Below are 23,386 nucleotides of genomic sequence, written 5' to 3' on the forward strand. Positions count from 1 at the left end.
TGCAATCAGGCTCAGCAGGAGAAAGGTACTTTTCTGCGGCTTAAAATTTATAAACATGACTCCGCTCAATAATGACTAAAGAAAGGTTCAGTAATCTAACAGTTCTAAACAGCCACAAAGACAAAGAGAGAACAGCCAAATTTGCCCCTACCTCCCTTGCCCCCCCCCCCCCCTTCCCCCCGTGCAAAAGAGGTGGTCACCGGCCCCCGCACTTTAAAAACTCATATCATAATTATTTGAATTATCATCATTTGTTATTATTTTTATTATCATTATTATTTCTATACCATTCGGAGTTTGGGAGTAGCAATAAGACTAAAAAACAATAGGCAGCAACTTCAGGCATGTGTTTTAGGGGATGTCTATAACTTCTCATGAAGGTGTCTGTTAGAGAGAATCATGACTGTTTTGATGAATATGTTCCCTACAGAGCAGTCATCACTAAAAAGTCATTCTTATCTTCTTTGGTTTAGCTGAAAAGGGCAGTGATCTTTCTTTTGCATGGGTACGAATAATCTTTGAACTCAGCTACAAAGTCGTTCCTGAAATGATGTACATATGACCAAATACACTATTTCCAAGAATGATTATGTCATACTAGTGTCTTACTGGACTTAAGTTGATCATTCATGGTGTTCCACATGCCCTTTTTTGAATGGAAGTAATGAAAAAAGTGCATCATTTTTAGTCTCTCTATCTCCATGCCAGCCTCCAAAATGCGATCACTCAGTTCCCAGTCCTCCCCACCCCATTTATCCTTGAATTCCTCAATGTTCATTCCACCTACTTTGTCCCAGTCGCTCTTGTACAAACCGATCAATCCTAAACCGTGAATCTCCCATCGGCCAAACGGCTGGCTAGGTGTTGCTCCACAATCCAGGCGAATGAGAATGGGACTATAAGCAATCTTGTGTTGCACACAGTGCTGCAAAAAAATTAAAAAGAAAAAAGAACAGAAGAACAAAAATAAACAGCCTCCACTATTCTGTACTAAACAGGTTACCTTTTGTAATCACAGTCACCGGGACATGATAATTATATTGATGAACAATATTTCTGACTTTCGTCTTCTGTGGAAAAAAATCCTATGGACATGGCAGAACTTTTGGATTTTATAACTTGCCTTTCAGTACTATATTTTAGCAATGTTTTTGATTTTTGATTTGAACCCTCTTCAAATTGAAGTGTTGGCAGTCAGTGCAAGTTTACAAGATTTTTTAAGATCAACTATTTACAAAGATGAAAAATCTACAGTTTTCCGCAATAGTGATCACTTAAGTTTGGGCAGGTAGTGTTAACATTATTGTTGAAAAAATTGTTGACTTGTAAAGGAGTCTAAACTTTCAAGTCTGTTGATATATTAACTGTCCCTGCAAAGTGATGTCTGAACAACTACTTTTAGGTATGTTTGGTATTTTCATTTGTTAATAAAAAGAAACATTTAAAAGGAATTTTCCTATAAATTTGTGCTAATTCTCCCAAATTTTCCGGATCTCACACACAGCACTAATCTGTACCGGTCACCAAATCTCTGGCATAATAAATGTATTTGAATTTTCCCAAAATTTAAAATTGTTTTTGATTAATCTTAAAGTTTCATGTTATGGTTTCTGGCAGCTTTGTATAAGTTTTTCTTGGTATTGTGGAAACCATTGTTGGTTATGTATCATGCTGCAGTGTTGGCATAATGTTCAGTCTTTTCAATCTTTAGTGTTATGTCACGCCACCTGCGATTAACAACAAGGAACTGTCTTTTGTGCAGCTTTCCCACTAGGAATGAGGCCAATATCCAGCAATCTTGACCGAACAAGTTTGGCCAATAAAGGATTTATTCTGGCAAAAAGATACGTTTTTTCTGGCAGAACCAATACAGGAAATCCCCAGCAGGCAGAGTGGCTGGCCATCTTGCCAGCTTGGGCAGCCAATCAGAAAACAAGATTCACTTTATCTTGTCTGCTCAAGGATTAAGCTATATAATAAAGCAGGGGTGTAGCTAAGGAAAATAAAAGCAGCAGGGTAGTCAAAAGTAGCCAGCTGCCGGCAAAAATTGCCGCCTACTTGGTTAGTATTGGCCAGCTACTCTCCTTGGCATTTCTTTACGGTCGGCATTTTAAAATAAAATATCCCTGGACTGGCCGCTTACCCTGACAACTCAGCCATCTACTTCAAAACTTTGTGACAACCCTGAAAGCAGGCTTTTTTATAAGGCAAGCTGGCTTTTTTACTCAACTGCATCTCTAAAATTCCCCTATGTCTTTGTTTTCATTTGCAATTTGAGCTGTTGGTGAGCACTTTTTCAGCCAGTGAAAGTAGCCGGCGGCTGGCTTTTAGCTACACCCCTGAAAGATTGTTTGTCCTTAATTCATGACTACATTCCACTAAAAAAATAGGTGATTTGGAGACTGGCTTGATGTGGGGGTGTATCAGAATGGGATGCTTTGAAAATGGCGGTGGGGTGGGGGCGGGGGCGGTGGGGAAGGGTACTGCAGAAAAGAAAGTCATTGGTAACTCTGCTACTGTCCAACAACACTTGACATTCTACTGTTCTAGGAGTCTCAGGGTATATCCTTGTGGACGAAATATTTATCAAAATAATATACATGTATGCTCACAAACCTTTCTAACATCGTCCAGGAAATGATAAGGAATATCAAGATGAAGATCCATCGCAAAAAGAATTGAATTTGGATCTCTGACCATTTCAGCAGCTTTCTGTAGACCCAAGGCCCTTGAAAAATTTCCCTCGATATTAGCATATTGATAGGACGGAATTGCTGCCTTCTTCAAAGCATTCTCAACATCAATGTCTTTGCTGTCAAAATCAACGATAACTACATTAAAATTGGCGTCCTTAGTTCTGTCGTAAATTCTTGCCATGTTATCAAGGAAGTGAAGAATCCACCGTCCCTGGTTATTTCCAGTTGTAAGCAAAATGTTTATAACAGCACTTTTGTTCCATGCCACCCCCACAGGGGTACAGAGGGTGTGTGCACCCCAAGGTCTGTAGACATATTCTGAGAATCTTACAGATTTTCCTCCTGAAATTTCTTTGAGTTCCAGTTCCACCAAGTACCTGTCTCCAATTCCTTGGTCGTGATTTTCCTCCACATTTAAGGTTCGCACAAGAGAGTATTTCCTATCAAAAGGATTTTAAAAAAAACAGGAAAATATTATTTCTTTGTTTTTAACTAAATAAACCCTGAGCTTCCTGGAAACCTCCCATAAAAGGGGTATGGATGGGCTCATATGGGAATCTTGCAAAAGACATTTTCCACTTAGTGGTGTGAACTTAGTATTTTCTCGCAAATTAAAAATTTAAAACTATTCTTAGGCTGTAAGTGGAAAAATAAAGCAAAAAAAAGTGATATGTTGTTCCAAAAAATTAAAATGCTACTCATTCAGCCATTCTTGATTCTTTAATTGAAATCTTTGCATTTTGGTTCATTGCTTCTCTGCAGCACCATGCAACCATTATTTAAACCCTGGTTTCCCTTTCCTCTTTTAAAATCACTTGAATAATTGCCTTGACCTTTTCTTGTGGTTAATTCAAAGATACTCACTCAACTTCACCTTTGGAGAGTAAAAAACAATTATTGAATAAGGTTTTCGTGATTTTGTGATATCCGCAATAATCAAAGTCAAGGTAAGTGTTATCGGCCGAGCCGAAGGCCGAGGCTGATAACACTTACAAGACCTTGATTATTTAGGATATCACAGAAACTGAATCTAATAATTGTTTTATTATACATTGTTTTGAAGAAAATAACGACAAACACACTGTTGAAACAAACCTGAATTGATATTATTATTGGAAATCATCACCCTAATCCTAACCTCTAGATTAATCTGTTATCTGCTAGCAGATAACTAACTAATCTGTAGGTTGTACTGATTTCCAAAATTAGCTGTAGGCTCTTAGCCAATGAGAAGACAGATAGTGAGTGTAATGTATAATATTATTATTGATTGTTTTTAACCACATGGAAGACACACACAACACAAATCAGACATTTCAAGAGATCCATTCAAATGGTGACCCCACCTCAATGTTTAAGTTTACAACAAATCAACTGAAATTGGTTTATACTCCATGTAAGCTAACATACAGTCTGGTATGATCCCCCAGTGTGAATTGTCCCCACGTTTAATGATCGCTTACATGATTACTTCAGAAATTGCTCAACCTGAAAACGTCGCCTTCAACTTCTCTGGCTTCCTTCAAAGTGACAGTTTATGAAATAGTCATATAAGCCATCATAGTTCTTGGCAAAGAAAAAAAGATTAAACATGAAGCCTTACCCCTTTAAGCCCCAATATCCACATACAAATTCTCCAAACTGATCTCCACACATCTCCTTTAAGAATTAGGTGAGAGAATTTGATAAAAAGTTCATGGAATTTTCTCTATGATGATCATTTTATTAATTCTCATAACTTTATCTCTTGACAGTGTATGGATATTGTTAGGAGAAAATTGTTGTTGATCACTATTGGGACTTACAGGGTTAAGCCTGATTTCCATATGATCCTCCCAATCACACAAGTCATTTCAAAACATTTCGGGACGATTGGTGGTTTTCATTTAATCATCTTGATTACCTCAAACACTGCAGGCATGTGGTTGTTAGCGATGTTTCTCGAGTCTGACAAAGGAATTTTTGTCTGTGCTTCGCAAACAAACCAAACATAAAGGCAACTTTCAATCAGAAAGGGAACCTAATGGCTGGCTATCAGCTTATTCTCTCGATTTTGCTGCATAGACAAGCTAGAAGAGGTCTACGAAGACACAGCATCACATCCAAACCTTGATGAAACAGATTTTCTTTTTTTCAGACAGTGCCCATACCCAGTAAGAACATTTTGGGGCTTTAGTGGTGTCCAGCACGAATTTGCACCCAATTACTGGAATAAGAGTGATGATTTCTAGGATAGCCTTCAATCGTTCTGATCGTCTCAGTTGTCTGAAAATGTTTCCGTATGATCAGTTCAAATTTTACATGATCATACCAATCATCCCAAAAAATATACCTGTCCTATAGGCTACTGATAGGACTCAACAGAGAAGGTAGCAGCCATAGACAGAGGCTTTGTTTTTTGTGGGGCATAGTGTGGGATTTTGAAGGTGTAAGCAGGTGAAATACATGTAATGTTTTAGGAGGGTCTGGAGACCTGCGACCACAGAAAATTATTCATTTTAGGGTCTCGGAAGTGCCATTTCCTGTCTCTTTCGCAGGACATTTTCAGTAAATAAGTGCAAAGGAAAATGCAGAAGTTAGGTACAGTGTTATGGAAAAAAGGGTAAAACAGTGACACCAACAACATCAACGAGGTTACAAACGAAAGGCGAGATGCCTACCCTTCAAATGGGCAAACTCTGTTACAACACCATCAATATCAACATCTGTCTATGGAGTAATAAAAAGATAACGGAAAATAATACTAAAATTTAGACACCAATACGGTGCCAAAAAAATTATCAGTCATCCAATTCGATGATAAAAATTCTCACCTGTACGCACAGGCATATGAGCGTACGTGGATCATGCTACGTGCCCGATTTTATTAGAACTCATCAGGGTGGCAAAGCAAGATGGCAAAAGTAACAGAAAATTTATTGTGTACTATACGCGTTTTTGCTATACCATCCTGATGAATTCTAATGATAACATAACAGATGTGATGAATCAGTTTGGAGGCTCAGCTCACCTGGAATGCTTTTTCTTAATCTGAGTCCATACTTGCGAAACAACGGCTTGTGCAATTTCATCGTCCAGTCTATCATTACCTAATGACAGAAAATCTCCCCTCTCCTTCCACAAGATATCACCGTGGTCGAAAGGGTAAATTGAAGTATAATGCATCTCCCACGTGGATTGATACCTTCTTAAAGGTCCTTTCACAAGGTATGAAGGATTGTAGCGAAATGGAGGAAAGAGATCTCTAGAGTCGCTTTCATTGATGAACGGAAGGCTGTACATCTGAGAACGACGTTCTACCTCTTCATTCACGAATGTGGGACTTCTACGTTGTACGTGCCTAGGCAAAACGAAAGCTGGGTACTGATTAAGTGTTCGAACATCTTTTGATTCGTTGACTTCAGCAAATAACACATTCGAAGGGATTTCTCTCAGTTCACGCTCTTCCCACGACGATGACCTCCATTTCACGTAGATTTCATTAACTTTCTTTTCATTATCATGGAGGCCATGTTTATGCAAAAATTCTAAAAAGTAAGTATCTCCCGCCACCAACTGAATACGATTTTTGTTATCATAACAATTTGTCAGTCCGTCAGTTGTATTCGTGATCAGTTTGCTGTTTTCTGGCTTTGAATCGGAGCTTATCCAGAGCTCTGAGGTACCGTTAATAATAGAGGATAAACAAAAGCTATAATTCCCAGATTCGTTAGGGCGGAGGAAACCAAAAATTCGGAGACCAAAATCTTTGAACTCCTGCGTGAAACGAAGTCGAAATTTCGAAATAAGTAAACGTGATGTTGGTCCACGTGGAAAGAGAGGAAATTCCTTCAGGGACTGCATTTCATGTCCGCAGATTTCCTCCCATATCGCTAGGTTTAAAAAACCTTTTCCAGTTTGTCCAGAGATCATGCCCGATTGAAAGTTCGAAAGGTTGAGACCTCTATGAGATTCCTTGGCATTTTCTTTTCTGCTGAATAAAAAAGCAACAGCGGTTATGGATGAAGCGAGTATTGCCAAGGCCAGTTGTTTTCTAAATCTTCGCCATCGCATCATAGCTTCTTCAGGGTATATCATACAGGCAGCATGGTATAAAGTTGGTATAAATTCCTAAAGTCTCGCTCAAATGAACGCATTTTCTGCTTGACTAATGTGATCATTTGAGCATGCAACCAGCTACATCATGGTGGCGCATGCGTGCAACACGTGCGAGGGACTGAGATCTCGTGTCGAAAGGTTGTGCGAGGCCGTTTTTTTGATTTAACACCGTAGGTAGTTTTTTAACATTTAGATGGATATCTGGACGTGTTTTGTTGGCCATTGTAAGGGCCAGAGTTGAGAGCAAATCCCTTTTCCCTTCCCATCACCCCTAGTCTGCTACACAGCCGTTTTTAGTGTCGTCACGCAATTCGTGACAACCCTAAAAATAGACCAAGAGTTAACCTGAGATCAGGCTCAATTTTTGTCTCGCTTTGTAATAACATTCCGGCGGGCAAGGCGAAACGAAAACAAAAAAAATTCTAAATTTAAAACTTTTGAAGAAATATATCGCGAACTTTCTCAAAGGATATATAAATTATTTCAGAACAAACCCAACGAGTTCTAAAGTGTATTAATGCAGCTGATTTGGTCCTGTGCGTACACCCGCAATAAATTAATAATACTTGCGAATTTACTAGAGAAACAAAGGGGTAAAAAAAATATAAATCCAGGTAGATATTATCTGCCACTAACTGCATGCTCAACTGACCTATAAACAAAACGAAAAACAATATTACAAACACACTTTGTAGCTCTCCTTTTTTAGATTAGTTGTGTTGTTGTTTCACTGCAGGCCTAAAAAGCTCACTAAATTTATTTACATTAATCGAAATAACCAAACAGCAAACAGCCAACGAGCGAGGACACTAGTTTTCCTGGTTTATCTCCTATAAAAAAGCGAAGGCAAACAACAAGTCTGTTACCTTAAGACTAGCGCCACCAGCTTTTATAATAATGCCTACAAAAAATCCTTGAACAGCGATGCGACATTTTTCGTCTAACACTTCACAGTTGGCGATTGAGGTTTCTTTCGCAGTGAGCCTCTGCTTGCGTACCCCGTTCAGAGACGTCATTCCCGGCCAAACTTTCAAATGAAGCCAGTTTTAATGTGGACAGTATTTTGATTTGCACTCATTTGTTGGTAAATAGGCACCTTGTTAGCGGTCAACAACCTGCAGAGGGATTCAACTCCTCAATAAACTCACATTAGTTCCGTAACTACAGCAACTCGTGAGAAGATATGAACAACCATATGAATTTTCTGAATTTCCATGGCACATATTAAGGCATATTTTCCTACCATAAGACCATAAAACAATAAAAAAAAGACAGCAAAATCGATCCTTTTCTCCGCCGACGGCGGATCATTCACGAAAACAGCCACGAGGAAGAAGCGCTTTCAACTTCCGGTGTTTCCGACAACCAATCAGCGTTAGGCTCGATACAGTTTTTCAGGGCCAATACCTCCCAAGTTTGAGCATAAACTACGTCGCTATAAACAAAGTTTTGGAAAAATTGCCACCACAGTTGTATTAGATAAAAATGAAAATATGTTATGACCAGGGTTGCAACGGCATCGGAGTTGTCATAGCAACGAAATGACGCTATTACCTATTTTACTTGCAGCAGTGTATCTCGGCACTGAGAACTGTTCTTTTAAGATCGTTCACGGGAGCTTTTTCCTCTAATAGCAGCCTCTATGTTCGTGAAGTTTAAGCGAAATCTGTAAGAGCGTTATCGAGATATATTGGGATGATGTTTTTATGATTAGAAACACAGTAAAAAATGGACAATATTGTTGTTTCGCCATTATCTGTAGAAAATGAAGCGCTTTTGACATGCAATTTCACCTGATAGTACTTTCAATCTTTTTAAAAACGTGTGTGAAGGATCATGGAGATAGCTTCAGCCGATTGCTAGAAAGAAGGGTTTTATTAGTATGTATCGAAGCGCTCTTGTTAGCGGTTTTGTAAACATTTTGGTCGTCTTTAAAAAAATAGTGAATAATTTTTAAACCGCTCGATAGATTTTTTTTAAAATTTAAGATTCTTGAGATTAACCTCTCTTTTATATGACCTTTTAGTTTCAAGACTATTGATACATTGTAAGGCAGTAAAATAAGGGCTACAACTCGTTACTTTTTTATCGGAAGTTTCGTTATTACAAGTGAAAGCCTCTCATTATTCAAGGCATTGTCTCCAAGTTTCATTTTCACGTGAACAACAGTAACTAACAATGCATTCGACATATGCAAAAATGCTAGCTATTGTTATGCGCGAAAATATGAAACTTGGAGACAATACCCTGAATAATGAGAGGCTCGCATTTGTAAACACAAAATTTCTGCCAAAATATTGGCGAATTGTAGCCCTTATTTTACTGCCTTACAATATATCAATAATCTTGAAACTAAAGGGTCATATAAAAGGAAGGTTAATCTCAAGAATCTTATTTTTTTTTAAAAATCTATCTAGTGGTTTAAAAATTATTCGCTAATTTGTTAAAGTAGACCAAAATGTTCAAAAACCGCTAACAAAAGCGCCTCGATACATACTAATCAAATCCTTCTCTCTAGCAATCGGCTGGAGCTATCTCCACGGTCTTTCACACACTTTTTTAAAAAGATTGAAACTACTCTCAGGTGAAATTGCATGTCAAAAGCGCTTCATTTTCTACAGATAACAGCCGAACATCAAGATTATCCATTTTTTACCGTATTTCTAACCACAAAGTCTTGATGCCAAAATATCTCGATAACGCTCTTACAGATTTCGCTCAAACTTCAAGAACATCGAGGCGGCTATTGGAGGAAAAAGCTCCCGTGAATAATTTTGGAAGAACAGTTCTCAGTGCCGAGAAATACTTCTGTAAGTAAAATAGGTAATAGCGTCATTTCGTTGCTATAACAACTCCGATGTCATTGCAACCCTGATCATAAAAGATTTTCATCTTTATCTAATACAACTGTGGGGGCAATTTTTCCAAAACTGTGTTTATGGCGACGTAGTTTATGCTTAAACTTGGGAGGTATTGGCCTTGAAAAACTGTATCGAGCCACCTTAAACTTTTCGGGCCCGAAATAAAATATTCAAATCGAAATATAAAGAATAAGAGCGAGTGTCCTGGCCAGCAAACTACTCCATTTTGTTTCATTAACTGATAGTTTTATCATGTAAGATGCAAAACTATTGAAACCTCTGTCTGGCATGTAAACCAGAACAGCTTTACTGGCCCTTTAATTATCGGGACTTTCGAGAAACGGGCCCCAGGGCCGTAAAGAGCACAGACGTGAGAGAGTTTGTATCAGGCCCAATTTTAGCGGTAGCCGTTAGAGAGAATGTATGAGAACCGCTCAAATTGGGCCTGATCTCAGGTTAACTACGAGTAGCCCCCAGAGCGAGCGAAACGCGGGCGCGAGTGAAAATCACCCCTCGCGAGAAAGGCGCGTTAAAAACGGCTGTGTAGGATACATCACCCCCTGCTCCCGCCGCACACGTTACGCGAAGACGACTGGGGACGAGTCAGTTCCAGAGTTATTAGTGATTTGATCGAACTTAACAACAAGATCATCAACTCTCAATCCCTCTCCTCTTTTGAGAAAAAACTGAATATTAAAATTATTGAGTAAGTATGAAAACAGTTCATAAGTCTTTCCATCTTCGACTTTTCGCCTTCTTTTCTTCAATGATGTGAAACAGCTCTAGCTCATAGTTCGAGAAGGCCTAACCTCCCATAAGCTCCTATAGTTTCTGTTAGATCTCCTCGCCACTTCTTTTTTTCTTCTTTTCCTATATTTTTTGTAATTATTGTGTGGCAAATAAAATAAAATAAAATAAATAAATAAGCAACAGGACGGGAGAGGAAGGAACAGATGGCAAACCTTGTGTGACAACAGGAGCCCATTTGATGAGCTCCTGGTGACAAGCAATACAATAATTTTGTTTAAGATAACTTTTCGACAAACTTCAATCTCCTTTAAACAGACCTTTTTGTGAAGACCAAAAAACATTGCTGTTAAGTGAAGATCACGATAAAACACCCACGTAATAGCCCTGTCCTCTCCCACCACGATATAAAGATAAAGATATCATATTTGATATGTTACTTAAAACATGCATTCATTTTTTCATTATTTTTATTTTACTTTTTTTTTTCTCTTGAAGATGTTAGCTCAATAAAGCTACTCTGATAATGCGAGTTAAAATAACGTGTGTATGTAAGTATGACCTCTGCGTTACCGGTGCAGTGCTCTACCAATATCATTGTCCGTTGGCTTTTTGTCAATTGGTAGACCGCTCCATCGGTATTGCGAAGGAGAGGACATCAAGGTATTCAAGAATAGAGGGAGCGGGGAGGACTGGGAATTATTGGATCGCTTAATGAAAGCTGACATTAGCTGACATAGAAGTTAGAAGAAAGGCTCAAAATGTTGAACGTGTTTTACTATCTCCATCCTAAGAAAGGCACGTGGAATAACATCATCAGCAATGCAAAAGATGACATCTCGAGCAGATATCGGTCTCGGGGGTTTCTTGGGTTAATTTTTGCTGGGCATGTGGCACTGGCCTCTTAGAGCCCCTACCCTATTACCCTATTATAGTCTATTCTGTGGCCAATTTTAGACCCCCCAAAAAATCCGAAAATGTGCGACCCCATTCTAGTAACTCTATTGAAAATGCGACCCCATCCAGCGGCACATCCCCATTAGCCTCTTATAAGGAAGTACACCCCCGTCCCCGGGATATTGGTATTGACGGTGGATCACTGAGTAGTTTCCAATAAGAATCTTCAATCAATAGCCGTTAGTTTCGATTTATACAAAAGTGTTTACGGTTCAATACTTTATATAAGAAAGCTCGATGTACACAAGAAAACAGTTCGAAGTATGAACAAGAACCATAATGGGTATAAATAGATTACTCGATTTGTACAAAAGCATTTCGATATATTTGTACGGTACCATTCATATCACAGGTAGCCCAAGCTCGAAATATGAGCATCGGCGAACATGGGCATTGTTGCGTAACTTTCGAAATATAAGGATTTGTATGGAAAAAAACCTATCGTTTTCCGTAACCTACGAAAATGAAATGAAAGGATTTCATTAAAAAACAGCTCACCTTACATAAAATGTGTGTTACGTCTCTCCTGTGTGGTCCACGGGCCGATTTATGGCCGTTTTATGGGGTGTAATGTAAACGGTTTTCTCTCTATATAAAGGTTTAGCAAGGTTGGGACTCCAGTGAAGCGGCCTGACGGATCCAACAAAGGAAAATGGCCGTAAATTCGCTCCAACGGCTCCAGTCGCCTCCAAATTCCGCCTAGGTAACACACGATAGTTCTGCTGGAGAGAAAATCGCATAGCTTAATTTAATATTTTTTAAACAGTGCATTATTGTAATTTTATTCTATTTATTATTATTTTTTAAAGTATTTGTTGTTGTAAAGCGCCATTAGACAGCAATGGAAATGGCACTAAGGAAGTAAATATTATTATTTCGCAGTATAAAACTTTGGGATGCTGTCCACATTATGATTAGTATAGGGCGCATAACATAACCTACACCACTTGAGAAGCTATACTTAGAAGTAAAAAAAGGTCGGTACGAAACATAATACAATCCTAATATACATAAAAATATGAAGCTCTCCACTTATAAAGCCAATTTAGAATATTATTAAATTCTTATACTCTGTAAAACCTACGCAAAGACATGATGATATAATTATCCCTACTAGAAGCCTATTTAAAAAATTATTCATTTTTTATACTCTCATTATCTCTCATATATACCTAAACGCCCGGCCTGAACTAGGCCATCATAATGTGGTTATCTCTGCTAAAAGCCTATTTAGAATAATATCAAACTCTAACACTCTATAAAATCTAAGTAAAAACATCAGTAAACTTGTGTTTCTGGATTTCTAGAGAAAAAAAGAATCTAAAATCTGATATCCTTAGCGCCCTAACTAAGTATTTATCTTAAATGTTCTGGCTATGTTTAAAGTGTTTGAGATGACCGACTTCTGCATCCGCTCAAATACGCTCCGTGCTCTCGCTCCAAGTAGCTTCCTCACCGACTTCTCTAGGTGTTTAGAGTAACCACCCAGCTCGTCAATTATTACGTTGTACTGTTCAACCCTGTAACCATTGTATCTCTGCTTCAGTTCCCACATCATGGCCCCATACTTGAGTGTCTTTTCCTCATCTTTCTTGGCTCTACTCTCAATCCATGGGCAGCACATTTCAATTGTGCAGACTTCTTTCCTCTCGTGGGTGACAAGTCGCGCGTCGATCCGATTTGCTCTAACTTCGTTGTGCTCTGCATAGATGGGAATATCCCAAAACGCCTCACTCGTGGTGATCTCGTAGGCTGGTTCTGGCATCACCGGTGAGTACCATGGTGGAACCTCTTCTATTAACCCATGCTCTCGCAGGAGCTCAAAAAACAGAATCTTCAAAGCTGCATTATGCCTTTATAGGTGCTTGGTTTGTGCCAGGGAGCCAGCCAGTACATGTGCAACGCTCTCAGCTACCTTCCCACATAACCTGTATAGAACTTCGCCGTCGGTGGAGGTTTGCGTCTTCTCCTTTGTGTAGAGCTTCGTAGGTAACAACTGCTCATACAGTTCATACATGCCCGCGATGGTATATGTAGGGCATGTAGTCCAACCTTTTAACCATGCAAAGCAGCTGGTTAGGCTTAGGCTCTCATCTTCCGATCTGATACGGAATAACTTTCCTTGCCACTTTTTGTCTTTAGCGATCTCCAAGAACTGCTCCAATGAGATTGCTTCAACAGATTCCCAGCTCTTGCTGCAGTCACCACCTTTCCTAAATTATTATTATTATGGCAGTACAAATGTCTGGATGCCCAGAGCAACAAATAAAAGCTTTGGCTGGGCGGCAAACCGTCACCAGCCGCAGCATCGACTAAAATTTATGGTAACAATTACACAATAATTTGCGCAAAAAAATAAATAATTAAAAACCTTGGTAAAAATTATTTGATAAGAGTGTCATAAAAATTGAATAAATAAATAAATAAATAAAAACCTAAAAGCTTTATAGACTTCTTAATTACAAAATGAAAATTTTCGTAAGTTGAAACCCATCGTTCATATAGCTGTGTGTCCATTTAATTATGGGAACGTCTAAGGTATGTAAATAAAATTTCGATAATGTACAAGATTAAGTATCTGTTAAAATAGGTGTCCAAAATTCCTGTAGATATCTAAGCGCTCAGCTTGAACATTCTAGCAATGTGTAATGAACTAGACAGGATTGCCTTTTGCATTTGGCGCATAATTGATTCACACTTGTCTCCTACAAACGCTTTAATATTTTTCTCAACCTCTTTCGAACAGCCCCCAAGGACACCCATGATGATGTTATACTGATTGACCTTGTACTCAGGATATCGGTTCGTCAGCTCTAGTCTCAGTTGACTGTACTTCGTTGTCTTCTCGGAATCTTTAGACTCTCTATTTTCCAGTCATGGACAGCTCATTTCAATCACTCTGACTTGCTTGCTGGTCTTGTCAATGACCGTGGCGTAGATTCTATTAGCTTTTACTTGAGTTGTGTCAGCGAATAATGGGACGTCACAAAAGGCGGTCGCATGCTCATTCTTATACGACCACCTTATACAGCGGCTTGGGTGTGACTTGTGAGAACCACGGTTCAACTTTAGTAATGAGATCTAAAGATCTGAGGACTTCAAAGAATAAGATCTTGAAAGCATTGTTATGCCTCTGTAGGTACTATCATTATTATTATTATTATTATGATGATGATGATGATGATTATTATTATTACTACAGCCGCTATGTCCTATCTAAATTGTCCTGGTATTTCACTATAGCTAATAGAACCAAACCCTGGATAACGGAACATCTCGACTCTGTAGTGAATGACTATATTCGAAAATGGCTTGATATTCCGATATCTGGAACACTGAGCAATGTTTTCCTAGAACGCAATAAATTTGGTCTTAATATTTGTCCTCCCTCTATCAACTTTACGCAGTGCCAAACAGTTCTCCGAAATTCATTAAAAGACTCACCAAATGATTCCTTAAAAGATCTCTGGAAATCGTCAAGCTGTCACACTAATATTCAATATGATGTGTACAAATCCACTAAGGAAGTTCTTAAAGATTTCCGTTCTAATCAAGAGGATAAACTGCAACACCACCTAACATCTCAAGGTTTTTTTCTTCTCAAATGTTATCAAGTACTCATTGTCATCTGTAAATTCTATTTGGTCAGAGGCCCAGTCTCATCTACCCAAGAACATTTACAATTTTACCATCCGCTACATCAACAACTCCCTCCCTACACGTATGAATATGGCAAGATGGGGATTATCACAAAGTCCTGATTGCTCCTTTTGCCTTGATCCTGAATCACTCCTTCATGTTGTCGCTGGTTGTCAACAGTACCTTGATCGCTTTACCTGGAGACACGACTCAATCCTTAACTTCATTGCCAAGTCACTTCAACCTGTAATTAATGTTCACTCTTCACTCTATGCAGATGTTAATGGTTTTCTGAATCCCTCAATAATAACTGGTGAAAACTATCGTCCAGATCTTCTTTTCCTAATCCAGTCCAAGTGCCTATATGTTCTAGAATTAACAGTTGGTTTCGAGTCTAACCTTGACAACAATGCAGTGCGTGGAAAAAAAAATATCTGAACTTGATCAACGAAATGAGTAGAAATTACAGATGTGTGAGATTTGTAAATCTCTCCATGAGTTCCCTTGGCGTTTTCTCCGATGAATGCTCCACGTTCTTAGACATAATGAATGACATTGGCATTGACAAAAAGCAGCAACGTTATTTAATCAAGAAAATGATAAATATAGCCATTACAGCAACATATTACATCTTTTATTGTAGAAATAGGAACTGGGATAGCACAGACTTAATGCAATTTTGATATATATATATATATATATTTTGGCTTTTGTCTTGTTTTGTTTTTTGTTTTTTGTTTTGTTGTTTTCTTTTTCTTTTTTCTTTTTAATAATCCAATCTCAAGCAGCATTTGTAAATTGCCTATAGGTTGCGAGATTTACAATTGTACATTCAAAAACACAAAAAAAGTTTCCATTATTATTATTTCCTACATCTCTATTCCGTTTTTTGTTGTTTCTCTATTTCCCTCTCTTCTCAAAACAAAATAACAAAACATTAAAATTAAATAAAAAGACTGATCGTAGGTAATTATACAAGGTAGAAGACGAACGCTGCATGGTACAGCCCCCCCCCCCCCCCCCACGCAGACATTCTCATACAATCAAGTCTCTCAAAGACAAACACCTCTTGAGACCAGCACCACGTGCCCATCCAAGAGTAATGTCCGTCTTATTGAGGGTTAAATAAAGGGAATAAAGAAAGGCAGGAACCAACTCTAGCTGTCCGTTTAATACTCAGACGGACACCCAAGTTCATACCCCCAGCGCGGTACAAGGGGAAGGGAGAAAATCAAGAGGAGAGACTTTTTTAAAGGGGACAGCATTCCTATTTTAGTGTCACGCACTGAGAAACTCGGAAGTTCAAATTGCTGTGTTTTCGAAATGAAACATGCTACGGGAATGGAAACTTGTACAAAGATTTATTTTTTCTTTATCTTCAACATAGTATAAATAAGAATTCGTATAACCTCGCTATTTTGACTTTACAATTTGATGACGTCCGCTATGAAAACCATCTATAGAGGGTTTTCGCTCACGTGGCCAGCATCTGTGCAAATTTATTGAAACAAACGAAAACGTTTGCACAAGAAAAAAGTTCAACTCTTACAGGATTGGTTTGGAACCTGACTCGTCCCCAGTCGTCTCTCTTGAGAAAGGAGAGAAGCGCGAGGGGTGACCCCATCACCCCTCGCGCTTCTCTCCTTTCTCGAGAGAGACGACTGGGGACGAGTCAGGTTTGGAACACCAAATGGCCGCCATTCATTATTTTTGGGCACCAATATGGCCGCCGTGACGTCATGTGAAAACACTCTGTAATAGAGATGTCTACCAGTCTAGCGTGACCTGGTTTCACATATCGAAGTAAACTCATTCGAATAAAATAGCTGTTACGGAAAAACAAAACAATATAAATACCAATATAAGTATTGCTACTCGTTTCTGCCAACAGGTGACGCGTGACGAAGCCCTATGCTGTAGTTTTACTACGATAAAATATTTTTATTCAGATTTATCCGCCAATTGTGGTGATAGACCGACATCAGGATCTCTGACACATGGCAATGCGATTGAGGATATGTAAAAGAAAACTGGTTTTCGTGACATTCTTGATAATAATAATAGTTTTTGCTGGCTTTATGATGTACAAAGAGACGAGCTTTGGGGTCGAGAATAACATACGTGATAAATCTGGTCAGAGAGGGGAAGGATTTTCTTCATCGGGAGCTTTAAATGTAGAGATTTGGAAGGATATCTGCGGACACAAGATGCAGTCACTAAAACATTTTCCACTCTTTCCGCATCGACCATCAACACGTCTACGAACGTCAGCTTTGCACCTTCATTTTCGGCAAGAATTGGAAAATTCAGGACTACGAATATTTGGATTTCTGTCTCCCATCGAGTCTGGGGATTACAGTTTTCATTTAGATACAAGTGAAACTTCAGAACTTTGGATAAGCTCGGACTCAAGGCCAGAGAACAGCAAATTGATCGCAAATTCAACTTTCCGGGTTGCTTGGAAATTTGACAGGCATGACAGTTTAGTATCGCTTCTCGCTGGAAAGCTTTATTATTTAGAAGTTTTACTCAAACATGGAAAATTTGAGAGGAAATTTTGTCATTTTGAGGTAAAATGGAAGTCATCTTCGTGGAGAGTAGATGATATAAGAGAAATCCCTCCGAATGTGTTTATTGCTCGAGATACGATTGAGGAAGCTGGAACATTTGATTACAACAAAAATTTGGTTCTGCCTATGCACAATAAACGCCAAGATCCTAGCTTTGCAACGGAGGAATTACAACGCCGTGCAGAAATGTATAACCTTCCTTTCATCATTGATAGTGATTCTAAAGATCTTTTTCCTGCATGTGACTACAATCCTTCATACCTGGTGAAAGGACCTTTAGAAAGGTACCAGTCAACTTGGGAGTTACACTTTTCATCCATTTATCCATTTGACTACGGTGATATCTTGTGGAAGGAAAGGGAAGATTTTCTTTCATTTGGCAATGACATTTTGGATGAAAATGTAGCAGAAGCAGTTGTTTCCCAAGTCTGGACTCAGATCGAAAAAAAGCATCCAAGGTGAGCCATGCACCAGGTGATTCATTACAACATCCTGGGTTTTTATGTTTCTTTTGCAATCTGATACGTATAACACAAATTATTAATACACTTTGAGTTAGGACTGGTCTTTCTTCGACTTACAAAAAAGACGTCTGAAACGTAGCTTGGGAGGTGTCATCAAAGAGCTTTGATTGCTGAATCGTAATGTTTAACATCTTAAATTGTGTCTGTGACATTTTACTGGGGCCTGCATGTGAGTACGCTATATAATGGCTTATAAGCAGAGGCTCCGTTCGAAAGGTGTACCATTGTCAGGCTCGGTTAGAGTAGTATATGAAAGGGTTGGGAAATCTCTCATTCGGTCTGTGAAAGGACCTTAGATGCTAACAAGTGCATTTTATGGATGTGACAATAACCTGGTTTAGTGATTTATTCATATTTAAACTAGAAATACGTTTTCGCAAAAATCTCGCGAAGCTAACAGGGTAAGCAGTGAGAATAAACAGTAAGGTTCGTTACAATTAATAGTGTTGAAACATTTTTCTCTGCCATTCACAATGTTTCAACCGTGTGGAGCTGTATTTATTATGAATTCAAAGATACATTTGAGGAAAAATAGCTCAAGCGAGTACTTCAAAACCATTTCGCATTATTTCCGTGTTTATTCGTTCTCGGGCTTTATATAGGCCACTCGATTTAACGGAGTGGTCTTCTTCGCTACTCTAGCTGAAGTTCAGGTCACCGTTCTTTCGGTGTTAAACCTCCCACGGCAAGGATTTCCAGCCACTTGTCCAATCGGGCACTGTTGTGCCTCAGAAATATTTTGCGATTCGCCAACGTACAATAAACAGAGGATGAATAGTATTGGTTTTCATGTCGTCACCAAAATTCAAACTAAGAATTTTCAAACTAAGAAACTATCGCTTCTTCTAGAGCACCTTAAAACTTTTATACAAACAAATTTTCAGTTCAAAAGGATTCTTCGTTTTGCGATACAGGACGCTTGAATTTCCAGGCTTTTGGGTGACGTGGCATTTAGCTTGCGGCCAAGAAAACTCTTATGTGTGTTAAAAACATTGCGGATTTTTGGAGATTTTGCTATCTAAACATTCCTTGTCTTAGAATAAATATTCCTTTAATCTTTATGAGTTCCTCAAGCGGAGAATTCACGCAAAAGTAGGAAAACTCAAAAGCAGATGTTTCTGTTAGTTTCCGGCGGCCATATTTGTGCCCCTGGAAGGGACACAAACATGGCGCCTCCATACAAGGCTTTATAAATTTGGGTAAAACGTTTTCCGACGATCTCTCATATGAACCATTCCATAGACCTGATTCTTGGCAAGCCTTTTTGTATATTTATCTTCTTTCATTTCCCAGATTCTAGACTTTCTGTATTAAAAGGTTTCCATTTTTATTTCTGCTTTCTCAAGAGAGTGAAAACCGAGAATAAAATTCTATTTTATTTTATTTTTATTTTATTTTTATTTGTTATCTGATTTTTTATCTATTGTGTACATTTATCTACTTTGTAGTTAGCGTCTAGTTTTAATGTCAATTTCTTGTGATTATTTTTACTTTTTAGTTCTATCTAATTTTTTGTAAACAGCGCCTTTGAATCTTGGAGAAAAGGCGCTATATAAATGGATTATTATTATTATTATTATTAAAATGAGCCCAAGTCACTGGCATGGCCGTGTTGCCTGGAAACCCAAAATGCACCATGACGTCATGTTGAACGGCGTCTTTAGGATTTGTTTATGGCTTGTTGCTAGGCAACTACGGATACCAAACCCATAGAAAGATGGCCAAAGCGAAATCGCAGTTCGCTTGCGATCCTCGCGTGATCTGCGCGCTGTGCGCGCGACAAAATTATAAACTTGCTCCGCGAGAAAGAGAGTGCTTTTACAGTAGTACTAGAAAAACGTTTTCGCAAAAATCTCGCGAAGCTAACAGGGTCAGCAGTGAGAATAAACAGTAAAAAGCCAAAGGGTAAAAAAATGATGAAAGAAAAAAAATGGAAGTAGCTACACCGAGAGTGCTTTTACAGTAGTAAAAAGTAATACAGCGTTCTAAACTAGTATATGAAAGGGGTTCCATTTGTCAATAAAAAAATATATCAAAGGGGTTCCTTCTGGAAAGGATAAGCGGTTGGACCTCGGAGTGGAGTCTACAACATAAAATTTTATGCGTATGCTCAAAATTATGCTAGCATAATCCGTCATACCACACTCATTTTCCTTCAATATAGGAAATACACTTTTGTACGGACCCTTAATGTGGAGGAAAATCACGACCCAGGGACCGGAGACAGGTACTTGGTGGAAATGGAACTGAAAGAAATTTCAGAGGGAAAGTCTGTGAGATTCTCAGAGTATGTCTACAGACCTTGGGGTGCACACACCCTCTGTACCCCTGTGGGCGTGACATGGAACAAAAGTGCTGTTATAAACATTTTGGTAACAACAGGAAATAACCAGGGACGGTGGATTCTTCACTTCCTTGATAACATGACAAGAATTTACAACAGAACCAAGGATGCCAATTTTAATGTAGTTATCTTTGATTTTGATAGCAGAGACATTGATCTTGGAAATGTTCTGAAAAAGGCGACAATTCCATCTTATCAATATGCTAATTCAAAGGGAAATTTTTCAAGGGCCTTGGGGCTACAGAAAGCTGCCGAAATGGTCAGGGATCCAAATTCAATTCTTTTTACTATGGATCTTCATCTTGATATTCCTTATCATTTCCTGGATGATGTTAGAAAGGTTAGTGAAGCGTAGTTGTTCTGGGCAGGGAGGTTTCGGGACAGCCCGGGGGTATGGGAACTTTCATTCAGATCAACTTGACTGGCACCTTTCAATTATATTAAAATCCCAGGGATATAGCTAGGCTTTGTCCAGAGGAATGTATACACAGTTTTCTGAGTGAACCCTAAGGTTGGATTTCCACTGAAGCGTAAATTTTACGCGGGAACGCACGTAAAGTTTACACACGTAAGTAAAATAGACACAATGTACTGGAGGTCGTGCGTAAAGTAAAAGTTGAACCTTAATCAACTTTAACGTTTATGCGCGGCACTTCATACATGCTTTTTTTTTTACGACCGTAAAATTTATGTGCGTACCCAGGTAAAAATTACGGGACAGTGGAAATCAATGCCTTTTTTTTATCTCTGACGTTTTTTTACATTGAGTATCCTCGAACAGGTAGCCACGCCCCTAAAACCCCAAAGGGAGCATGGTGTATCCGAAAAGGGAGGAGATACATGAAAAACGAACAAAAAAACAGTATCGACTAGCACATTTTAGGAGATTGAATCGGTATCAGTGTGTTTTTGCGCATAATTAAATTTTAAAAATGATCATGTTGTTCGTTGCGTTTTTTTTTTCTGAGAGGTTAAAAATCACTATGTTTAAGAAGCCTAAATATGTGTGCAATCAAACACTTACGTTCGGATCTTTGCCCAAACTAAAAAAATGCAAATGATTTAACAGTTTTTTGCTCATTAGAAGGAGCACACCTTCATTTATACATTGAATACATCGGTCTTACTTTTGCTTTTGTCCTGGTCATTATCTTTCAGCACTCCGTTCAACACAAGATTGCTTACTCTCCTCTTCTTGTCCGCTTAGATTGTGGAGCAACAACTTCTGAACCTTTTGGCTATTGGGAAATTCATGGTTTAGGATTGATAACTTTGTACAAGAGTGACTGGGACAAAATTGGAGGAATGAACGTCAGGGAATTCAAGGATAAGTGGGGTGGGGAGGACTGGGAATTTGTGGATCGGTTACTGGAAGCTGGGATGGAAGTAGAAACGATTAAGATGATGCATTTTTTTCACCACTACCATTCAAAGAAAGGCATGTGGAATAACATTTAACTCCATTCATTATTTGTGGAATCGCAATTAACAGACGGTTAATACAACTTTCACAAACATGATTAGCCTGCGAACACAGCCGTTTCTCCTCGTCCCAAGCGGCGAGGAACGAGGAGAAATGGCCGTACTTGACGGCAACAAGTGTTTTGGCATAATTTGACCAGCATGTCAGTGAGTAACGCGGTGTCTGGTTTCCATTGTCTTCGATTTGACAGGAACGAAACAAGAGAGCGCTGTGGCTTTTTCCTGAAGTTAAGGAAAATTCTCTCGTAGGAATTAGAAGTTATTTACATTTTACATACATACAGATACATACAACCGTTATTTATACACGATCTTGTAGGGTCGTGTGCAAAAATTACAAATAAAATAAAATGTTAAAAATTATTAGTACTAGGGAATAAAATTGTTCAGTCATAAAACACACATTTGAAATATAGAAAATCTCAGGTCTGTTGTTAATTGTTTGTAGGGCTAAAACGTTGAAATTAAAATAGCTAGAAGTGCCACACTTAACGACCTATTTCAGAAACGATTTCGTGTCTGTGCAATCTAAAATAGAACCATTTGAACGCCCTATGCCGTTCCAGAGGACAGCCCTTCTATAGGCAATGGAGTTTTTAACATAATTTGACGCAAACCTCTGAGCTATTAACCCGTGCTTCGATCTTGACACAGATCATCTATTGCTATGAATTATAAATTGTTCAGCTAAAGCGTGTGGAAACATTTCAAAGTAACCTTTGTAAAAAACCTGAATTAAAGCAGGAAAGTTTATATTGATGTGTTAAGGTGTCTCACTTAACGGTGGCTAAGACGTCAGCTGTTGGCATATCCGACGGAAAACCATGTATGATCCTGGCAGCACGACAGTGTTTTCTTTCCAATGATTTAAATAACTTTGTCTGACTTACGCTGCCCCACACTGGCATCGCGTACGTAATGGACGACTGGATAACCTTCAAATGAAACGACTCGTTCACATGACTGGGCAGAAACCTTGATTTCTTCAAAAGGCTTAATTTATTTGGGAAACTCCTAACGACTTCTTGCAGATGAGGTATCGAGCTCAGATTTTGATCTGCGGTAACACCCAGAGGTCGGGTCTTGGCCTTGTGTTCTACGATAGACTCTCCAATTTAAATGGCGGGCAGCGGGCCCATAAGCCGAGCTTTGGAGAGTAACATTACCTCGCATTTGCCAGGATGTGGAGTTAGGCGTTTGTTAATACACCAGGTGAAATTTTCTTTAAGTGTAAGGTTAAACAAATCAGAAGCGGTGCCTTGGGTGGAGACGATGCAGAAAACCGTAATGTCATCAACATAGATAAACGTATCTCCAGATGTAATCGACAAGGGTAAACAACGTGAACAAGGTAGGGCCTAAAATCGCACCCTGTGGAACTCCAAATCTGACCTGCGTATTCGAAGATTTTCTGCCATTTATCACTGTAAATTGCTTTCTATTTGAGAGATAATTCTTCATCCAGGCA

At 38.7% G+C, this 23,386-nt stretch overlaps 2 protein-coding genes across 2 annotated transcripts; one reads left to right on the forward strand and one right to left on the reverse strand.

Moving 5' to 3' along the window:
* Positions 1–263: 263 nt before the first annotated feature.
* On the reverse strand, positions 264–6,882 carry LOC140952159 (uncharacterized). The gene is made up of 3 exons (XM_073401584.1): positions 5,707–6,882; positions 2,617–3,136; positions 264–925 (listed from the first exon to the last, which is right to left on the reverse strand). Exons 1-3 carry the CDS (start codon positions 6,771–6,773, stop codon positions 593–595), a joined length of 1,920 nt encoding a protein of 639 aa, XP_073257685.1. The 5' UTR covers positions 6,774–6,882; the 3' UTR covers positions 264–592.
* Positions 6,883–16,892: 10,010 nt separating this feature from the next.
* Positions 16,893–22,311, forward strand: LOC140952088 (N-acetyl-beta-glucosaminyl-glycoprotein 4-beta-N-acetylgalactosaminyltransferase 1-like). Its single transcript, XM_073401507.1, has 3 exons — positions 16,893–18,026; positions 20,257–20,776; positions 21,595–22,311. Exons 1-3 carry the CDS (start codon positions 16,996–16,998, stop codon positions 21,892–21,894), a joined length of 1,851 nt encoding a protein of 616 aa, XP_073257608.1. The 5' UTR covers positions 16,893–16,995; the 3' UTR covers positions 21,895–22,311.
* Positions 22,312–23,386: the final 1,075 nt, after the last annotated feature.

This window comes from Porites lutea, chromosome 11 (genome assembly GCF_958299795.1).
Source record: "Porites lutea chromosome 11, jaPorLute2.1, whole genome shotgun sequence".
Classification (NCBI taxonomy): domain Eukaryota; kingdom Metazoa; phylum Cnidaria; class Anthozoa; order Scleractinia; family Poritidae; genus Porites; species Porites lutea.

Bases quoted from the DNA above. Each gene is read 5' to 3' on its own strand.
- LOC140952159 (XM_073401584.1), bottom strand. From the start codon at position 6,773: ATGATATACCCTGAAGAAGCTATGATGCGATGGCGAAGATTTAGAAAA. The intron at 3,137-5,706 runs GTGAGCTGAGCC...TCCTTTTGATAG, and splicing joins ATTAAGAAAAAGCATTCCAG to GAAATACTCTCTTGTGCGAA. The intron at 926-2,616 runs GTTTGTGAGCAT...ATTTTTTTGCAG, and splicing joins TCCTGGACGATGTTAGAAAG to CACTGTGTGCAACACAAGAT.
- LOC140952088 (XM_073401507.1), top strand. From the start codon at position 16,996: ATGGCAATGCGATTGAGGATATGTAAAAGAAAACTGGTTTTCGTGACA. The intron at 18,027-20,256 runs GTGAGCCATGCA...CCTTCAATATAG, and splicing joins ATCGAAAAAAAGCATCCAAG to GAAATACACTTTTGTACGGA. The intron at 20,777-21,594 runs GTTAGTGAAGCG...ATTATCTTTCAG, and splicing joins TCCTGGATGATGTTAGAAAG to CACTCCGTTCAACACAAGAT.